Source organism: Chrysochloris asiatica, unplaced genomic scaffold, assembly GCF_000296735.1.
Source record: "Chrysochloris asiatica unplaced genomic scaffold, ChrAsi1.0 scaffold00253, whole genome shotgun sequence".
Taxonomy (NCBI): Eukaryota; Metazoa; Chordata; class Mammalia; order Afrosoricida; family Chrysochloridae; genus Chrysochloris; species Chrysochloris asiatica.
Genome location: NW_006408771.1, coordinates 924,672 through 933,373, shown reverse-complemented (window position 1 = coordinate 933,373; position 8,702 = coordinate 924,672). Strand labels below are relative to the sequence as shown.

The window sequence follows — 8,702 nt, the reverse complement described above, 5'->3', positions numbered from 1 at the left end:
CTATGGGTCGGAACCGACTCGACGGCACTTAACAACAACAACACTATTGTTACAGAGACAGAATAACCAGATAAAATAGACACCCAGTGAAATTTGTATTTCAAATGAAAAACAAGTAACTTCTTAGTATATATCCACAATATCACAGCTTTGCTCCATGTAACAAATACCACCTATTTGCTTAATCTGGCAACACTACATATAGGAATTTTCATTCTCAAATAAGTAGATGAGTTGAATGGTCAGTGTCTAGTTTTTTTTTAAATTGTTTTTCTAATTTTTTTTTTTGAATTTTGAATTGAGTGAAGGTTTACAGAGCAAATCATCAGTTTTATTATCAACAAATCAAATGCTCTGTTTCATTTCTATTATTACAATCCTCTCCATGGATTATCATGGAGCATTTACCTCTATTCCCTTAAGGTCTTTCACTTCTTCCTGTGTCCTCCCCTTTCTTCACATTCTCCTGCCCACCACCCTCTTGTTGCCATTCATGACACTAATGTTAACATGTGCCTACCCTCTAGCCAGTGAATAATTCTCCTTTCTCTCTAGCCTCTTTTAACCATCATAGAAAATTTCTTTTAACATGAAAACATTTTCTTGACTTTTTACAATAGTGGTTTCATATACTATCTATCCTTTTGTGATTGACCAATTTCATTCAGCGTAATGTCCTCCAGGTTCACTGGCTAGAGGGTAGGCATGTGTTAATATTAGTAACTTGAATAGCAACAAGTAGGTGGTGGGCAGGATAATGTGAAGAGAAGGGAAGACATGGGAGAAGTGCAAAGGCTAAGAAGTACATGTTGTAAAGTGGTTTGCATATTAGTCTTTATTCTTCAAATGTTGTGTTATATTCCACTGTGTGTATGTACCATTTGTTTGTTTAACCATTCTTCTGTTGATCAGCATGTAGGCTGTCTGCATCTTATTGCTAATGTAAATAATGCTATAGTGAACATAGGTGTGGATATATCTGTGTGTGTCACTGCTCCTAATACTTGAAGATGCATACCAGGTAGAGAGATTGCTGGATCATATAGCGTTTCTATTTCCACACTTTTAAGAAAGTGCTATATAACATTTGCCACAGTGATTGTACCGCTATAGGATCAGCAGTGGACTGAAAATTACAAGGTGAGTGATTCAAACCTACCAGCTATTCTTTAGAAACCCAAAATAGTGTTGCTATGAGTCAGAACTGAGACTATGGCACATAACAACAACTGGCAGTGTAGAATAGCCCCAGTATCTCCACACCCTTGATAGTATTTGTTATTTTCTATTTTTTGTTTTGTTTTGTTTTAATTTGCTACCAATGTTGGGGTAAGGTAAAAGAGCTAAACCTTCATTTCAAACGGCAGCTCAAGGACACAAAGTCACAAGCTATAATGAAATGTGCAAAGACCTGGAGTTGAAAAATCAAAGGGAAGAGCACGCTTAGCATTTCTCAAGTTGAAAAACTGAAAAAAAAATTCAAGCCTCAACTTGAAATATTGAAGAATTCTGTGGGCAAAGATTGAATGTTGCAGAAAGCATCAAAAGAAGATGGAAGGGATACAGAGTCATTGTACCAAAAAGAAATGGTTGATGTACCACCATTTCAAGAGGTAGCATATGATCAAGACAAAAGAGTGCTGAAAGAATCCCAAGGGGCACTGAAGTCATTGGCAAAGAACAACATACTGGGGATTTATGGAATAAAAATTTAAATCTTTTAGCAAACTGATACAATGCTGAAGGAACTCACTTATCTTTGCCAGCAAATTTGGAAAAAAGCTATCTGGTCTAATTTGAAGAGATCCATATTTTTGCACTTTATAAAGAAAAGCATCACAATGGAATGCCGAAATTGTGAGACAACATCATTGATATCATGTTCAAGTAAAAGTTTGCTAAAGATAGTATGACACTGACAAATCTTCTGCAAAAGACCTCTTTAAAGTGTTAAAGAACAAAGATATCACTTGTTTTTCAATTCTCTCTTATGCATGTGAAAGTTGTGCAAAGAATAAGGAAGATCAGAGAAAAATCTATGCATTTGAATTATGGTGTTGGCAAAGAATATGACATTGGCAAACAATACCATGGTCAGCCAGAAGAACAAATAAATCTATTTTTGAAGAAGTATAGCCAGAATGCTCCTTGGAAGGAAGGAGGTCAAGACTTCACCTTACATACATGTACTTTAAACACGTTATCAGGAGGGATCAGTCCCTGGAAAAAGTGCATCATGCTTGAGGGCCAGTGAAAAAGAGAAAAACCCCACAAAAAAAGTGAATTGACACAGTGGCTTCAAAAATGAATTCAACCCTAATAATTGTATGATGTTGCAGGACTAGACAGTGTTTCATTCTGTTGTATATGGGGTTGCTATGAGTCAAAACTGACTCTAGGGCACCTAACAACAACAACAACAAGAATCTTTTAATAGAGCAAATTACCAAGTTTTTCTCACCCAAAGCTTTTGGACAAGTTTGAATCACCAACCTTTTAGTTAGCAGTTCATTGTTTAGGCTGTGCTATCAGCGAAGTGCTACATATAAACAATGTAGTCCATGCAATGATGTTTTTGAATGCTTTGTGCAATGTATAGAAAGTTAAACTTCATGGTTGAATTGCCAATATCAAGTGCCTAGAAGAATGACAAATGTATACTTAACAATTTTTAAAGCTTGATAAGCAATGTATCACTAACATCATCATCTGATAATTTTTAAGTGACTCAGAATTGATGTATTAAATTTGGAGCAGAAATCAGCAAGACAAAATCACAAATCTTTTCCTTCCCCCTCTTCTACTTACATTACTGTTTCTATAGCATATTCATAACAAGGACAGGAAGTCTCCACAGCAAATATGTAGGCAGACCTTGAAAGTCATTCAGTCTCTTTTTTCCTTTTCAGGAAGTAAGAATGTTCTACACCTTAACACACTGACCTTTTTCCCTGTGTACTAATAATCTAGGCTCAAACATTTCATCCCTCTTCTCTCTTTGCCCTCCTCTTCCTACAAATCGTCAGTATTCCTGAATGTTCTCTGCTCCTTTCTTGGCTGCTTCCATGGGAACTGAACATCTGAGTGTACCTACAAAAAGGGCAAAGTGCACCTTAGCCTTGAACAAGTTTACAGGAAGAGGCTTTCACTATGGCCACTCCCTGTAAATGCCAGGAAGAGGCCCCTCCAATGACCGAAATATCTGGTTACTTTGGCCTCAGTTTCTCTTGGAGTGTCTGACCTTGTCCCCTTGACACCTCCCCTCCCACCACAGCTTGATTACATGTTGGGCCTCACTTTGGACCTGATATAAAGGACTGGTGACTACCTGTTCTGATAAGCATCCCATACCCAGTGAGTTGGTGAGTGCTTAGTACAGGAGGAGGATCGCTGACTTAAGAACTAGCCTCACATTTTGGGTTGATTCCATGGAAATTTTCTGTTGTAGAGATTCTAGCAGTAACGAGGCCTAAACAGGAGGCAAAGATGCCCTGGGGAAATGGGCCCAAAGTATCAAGTGAAGTATTTGAACACATGGATGTTTTAGTAGAGCGTTCTGCCTCTCAGGATCTCAGGGAAAGAGAACAGTAAGGAAGGTAAACAAAATGGTACTGTCCATTTCTCTGAATTCACTTCTGTTTTCTTACAGACATTTCTGATTGTGCCTTCATCAAAAGATTTTCTACTGTTCAGAATGGCATGTGCCAGTTCATGCTTGATTCTAAGCTCCTTCCTGATGCTCCTGTCTCTGAGCCAAGGTGAGATCTTCCCATCACATCCCTTAATACTCAAACCTTTGCCCACTCCCAGTGCACACTAGTACACTTGGGAAAAGGCAGCTTAAACAGCAGAGTGATTTAGGGTTGTTTGGTGATGAATATTGCTGCTCAAATTCCATTGATATATATCTTCACCTCACTGGGAAATCTGAGATGATATTTAAAACTAAGGTATCTCAATACTAAGGTTGAAGTTATTCATCTGGTTAAATTTAGACTTCCTTGTTAGTTTTGGGAGGGGAATACAAAAAGGCCAGTAATTAAATGGAGAATGTGGAAAGCAGTGTGTGCTTGAGAAGTCAAAAGAAGCTTGAGAAAAGCAAAGGCTTGAACCATAAAAGATGACAAAGTGCTCCCAAAGGAAAAGAGAAATATGGAAATAATTGTACATCTTAAATTATTGAATCAGCTCAACTCAAGCAAAGGAACCATTAGATAGAGAAACCAGGTCATAGGAAGGCAGAAGCATGCAATGACTCCTTGCCCAAGCTGTATCTATATGTTGCTATAATGGATTCTCATTGGCTACTTTCTCATCCTCCAGGCTTCACACTGTTCTGTCACACACCATTATTGTCCTTCCTTTCCAGGTCAAGAGGCCAAGACAGAGCTTCCCAATGCCCTGATCAGATGCCCAGAAGGCACCAATAACTACGGCTCCCATTGCTACTACCTAAATCAAGACCAGGAAACCTGGTTTGATGCAAATGTGCGTGAGGGGAGCAGTATGGAAACAATCCCTGAGTGGCACATACTCATCCAAGCAGCTGTTACTTTGCAGTGGGCTCAGTGAAATGTGATCCATTGATACCTATTCTTTCAACATTGCTAGAACCATCCCTTCAATATCAATCTTTCATTTTTCACAGTCACATAAGAAATCATAATAGTCGATGATAATCTCATCAGGAATAATCCCTTAGCTATCCTTTTCCTACTGCGTTCCCTGAGAAGTCCTACTTTCTTCTAACCTCCTTGTCAATTGAGTGTTGTTCTCTTCTTGTCCCCTGGACAGCTCTCCTGCCAGAACACGCATTCCGGACACTTGGTGTCTCTGCTAAACCAGGCTGAGGGCACTTTTGTTGCTTCACTGATTAAGGAAACTAGCACTGACAACCTCAATGTCTGGACTGGCCTCCATGACCCCAAAATGGTGAGTCTTATGTTTCTTTATTTTCTAATGCATAGATATGTGAGAAAAGCAGAAAGTGTAAATTCATACAACCAAAACAAAGCCTTTGTGATTATTGATCATAAAATAAACCACTCTATAGGTCTCACCATGTACAGAAACTTAATCACGCAAGAGAAAGTCAGCAAGATAAATACCCTGTGTTGTTGACATTCACAGATAAACATGCTGTCCATTTCTAGCAAAACATTTTAATGCACCAATACTTATTGAGTCTTATTATTCTTGTGTTATAAAAGAGTCTTGTGAATACTATCTGGGAAAGTAGATCTGAGAAAGAGAGCTTAATGTTGGCATTTATACGAATTAATATATCAAGAACAGCTTGTGGTGTGTTCACTTGTGAGGGTTGTGGGAACTCAGAAAAGAAGAATTAGTCACTGCTTTGTCTAATGGGCTGTTTTGGAGCTGTTCTATCAAGTTCATAACCCAAATTATTTGCTTGGAAAAGAACAGGGGTTTAGCAGTTCAGCATTCCTTGAATTGGGAAACTGAAAGTTGAAATAGAGACTGAAGAGGAATTGTGTCCAAAGGCCACAAAGTTTGTTCTTTTTGTATGCCTTGACCTGTTTCTGAATGTGCACATGGAATGAGTATTTCACTCTCTCTCTCTGAGTGGCCTCTACAACTCCTCTCCCCCTCTAGAATCGCCGCTGGCAGTGGAGCAGTGGATCTGTGGTCTCATACAAAGCCTGGGCACAGGGAGCCCCAAGCAGTACCAATCCTGGCTACTGTGCAAGCCTGACTTCAAACTCAGGTAAGACACAGAGAACCCATGCCCACAAAACTGATACCATCATCTCTTACTCCAGCCCTAGATAGGAACCTGGGGATGGGGGTAATGGAGAAGCAAGAAGCTCACATAGGAAATCAAAAGGGTATCTTACATTTCATGTCCTAAATCCTAGCTCTCACAGCACCACACTGCTTTCTGTCTTCTTAGTCTAACGCTTTCCATTGGCTCACAGGATTCGAGCAATGGAAGGATGAACATTGTGAAAAGAAGTTGCACTTTGTCTGCAAGTTCAAAATCTAGCTGAAGACTGGATATCTAGAAATGTTACTGCAATTATTATGGAATTAAAAATCAGAGTGGATCATCTTTCCAATTCCACTCTGGACCATTTCAATCTCCACTGAATTTCAATCTCACTTTCATGTCTCTATACTCACCCCACCCCTGGATCAGTAACCAATCAGAATAAACACATTTTTCCCTATTGTGGTGTCTACTACAACCATTATTTCCTGGAGTATTTGGGGTGGGAGTGATAGAACCACTTTGAAAAGCACTTCCTGCTTGGACACTGCCACTTTTTAACACTTTACTTATTTGCATATTAAAATCCTCTGGTAGCTTAATGACTACGAGTCTGGCTGCTAACCTCAAGGTCAGCAGTTCAAAACTATCAGCTATTCCATGGGACCAAGATGAGGCTTTCTGCTCTGGTAAAGATTTCCAAACTCAGAAAATCTGTGCAAGATTGCTATGAGTCAGAACTGACTCCATGGCACACCACCACCACCATTAGAATCCAGGATTTATGAACATGAGGTAGAACATAAAATTGCCAGAAGTAAGAATATAAAAAAAAAAATTTATGGACACTATGAATTATAAAAATATTAGATTCTTGGAGTTGAGATGAGTGGGTCTTTGGTGGTCTCTAAGAATTCACAAACTAGGGATCTGAAAAGGGCATATATTAGTCAGGTAAGTTGAAGCTGCAACAGAATGTTAATTGAAGGTGATTTTTTATGTCTAGTGTGCTGAATGGAAAGGCAGTAGAGTGACTAGAGGCTTGGAAGTTAGCAAAGTGTCTTATATAATATTCCTTGAATGAAATAATAAGTAAATTATAAATTAGAATAAATAAAATATCCATGTACAAATGAAACTGTTAAAGAACTTTGTTTATTCAAGTCAAGTAAATTTCCATACATATATGAACTCCAACTAATTTCATCACCATCAAGACCAATCCTTCAATCATCTCTATAGTCGTATTCAGGACAGAGTAATAATGGAATTAGTGATGAAGGAAGAATCCAGTGCAATATTCATCTAAAAAGATCAACTGCTAACTGAGTCAAAAGTCAGAAATGTTTTATTCATCCCATTTCTGAAGACTTTGTTCATAAGAATTGAGTGGGCATTGCATTTTTTTGATTCAGGTTCACTTTTCTTAAGAACAAGAAGAATTCTTTGTCTAAAGACTTACGGTCCCATATGTATAATTTTTTTTTTTTCAGTTGGATTCTTTACCTTGTAATTCAAACTAAAAAAGATAACTTCTTTTCAATAATTAGGGCTGCAGAGTAAATGTATATCCAGTGAGGGAAAATCAAAATTAGATGAAAGTTGAAGGCTAGAAGAAATATATATTTATGAAAAACAAAATAGCTTAGTCAGAGATATGAAGGATAAGCAGTGGACTGATAACTGCCAGTTTTCAGTTCAAACCCACTAGCTCCTCCTTGGAAACCTTATTCTGGGTCACTTTGAGCCAGAACTAGCTGGTCAGCACTTAATAACAACAATAAACAGTATAGCTTGGTCAAAGAGAATGAAGACAATTACTATGCATAAAAACACATGCTCCACTCTTAAAAATATGAATCTGCACATACTCCAGTCATGCAAACATATAGAAGGGAAAGGAAGGAAAGGAATCAGTGGATGAAGAAGCAAGGAAGTGAGACAAAATAAAAAGAGGGAGAAAAAGGCCACTTGCTGAGGAAGACAAAGTACCTGACCTTTGATACACTGTTCTTTTGGGAGAGGTATATTTCAAATCTAGTGAAGGATGATGTTGTAATGTTAGAGGTAGGTAAGAATACAGTTAAAGGAAAAATTAACTATATGGTAGAACATGACAAAGAATTTTGCAATGAATCCTTGACTGCCAGAAGAACAAGCAAGTCTACCTTAGAGGAAGTACAGTCAGAATGCTCCTTAGAAACAAGGGTGGCAAGACTTCATCTCTCATACTTTGGACACATTATCAGGAGGAATCAGTACCTGTAGGACACCGTGCTTGGAAAAGTGGAGGGTCATCAAAAAAGAAGAAATCTCCCAACAAGGTGGATCAGTGTAGTGTCAGCAACAATGGGCTCAAACATTGCATAACTTGTGAGGATGGTGCAGCACCAGGCAGTGTTTGATTCTGTTAGGAATTGGGCTGCTGTGAGTAGAAGCTATCACCATAGCATCTAACAACATCAAATGAATTGATTACTGTCAGTTTGTTATGTGTGTGCTTTGTGGTTCTGCTGATTTCTATGTTCCACATAATTTTCTATGCTGAGTTGAATTTGTGTGTTTTCTTCACTGCTTTTGTATTAATGTTTACAAAACCTTTATGGTTTCCACTTTTTTTTTCTTTAATGTGAAGGTTTATTAATTTTCTTTGAGGTTATACTGTAATTTGTCAATTTATTCCACAGTTTAAAACTGTCTGATTTTTCTTGAAATTTATTTGCTTTCCTCACCATTCATAAGTTTCTTTCATTCTGTAACTATGATATTCTTCCCTCTTTTTGCTCTGTAGTTATCTTCACTATAACTTGATATCTCTGGTTCCCTATTTTCAGTCTTGTAGATTTTGCTTTACATTGGATACTTTTATATCTAGATTGAGTTCTGGGTGGAGTTGCCATGTATGCTAATTTGAGTTTATTATCAACTGTTGGTTCTCAGTCCATAGAACTCCCTTTAGTTGTTTTATATA

At 37.9% G+C, this 8,702-nt stretch overlaps 1 protein-coding gene across 1 annotated transcript; it reads left to right on the top strand.

Moving 5' to 3' along the window:
- Window positions 1–3,694: 3,694 nt before the first annotated feature.
- On the top strand, window positions 3,695–6,007 carry REG1B (regenerating islet-derived 1 beta). Its single transcript, XM_006873757.1, has 5 exons — window positions 3,695–3,758; window positions 4,370–4,488; window positions 4,795–4,932; window positions 5,617–5,728; window positions 5,940–6,007. Exons 1-5 carry the CDS (start codon window positions 3,695–3,697, stop codon window positions 6,005–6,007), a joined length of 501 nt encoding a protein of 166 aa, XP_006873819.1.
- Window positions 6,008–8,702: the final 2,695 nt, after the last annotated feature.

Excerpts from the sequence above, each read along its gene's own strand:
- REG1B (XM_006873757.1), top strand. The coding sequence starts at position 3,695 with ATGGCATGTGCCAGTTCATGCTTGATTCTAAGCTCCTTCCTGATGCTC. Across the intron at positions 4,933-5,616 it reads GCCTCCATGACCCCAAAATG|AATCGCCGCTGGCAGTGGAG; the intron begins GTGAGTCTTATG and ends CTCCCCCTCTAG. Across the intron at positions 5,729-5,939 it reads AAGCCTGACTTCAAACTCAG|GATTCGAGCAATGGAAGGAT; the intron begins GTAAGACACAGA and ends ATTGGCTCACAG.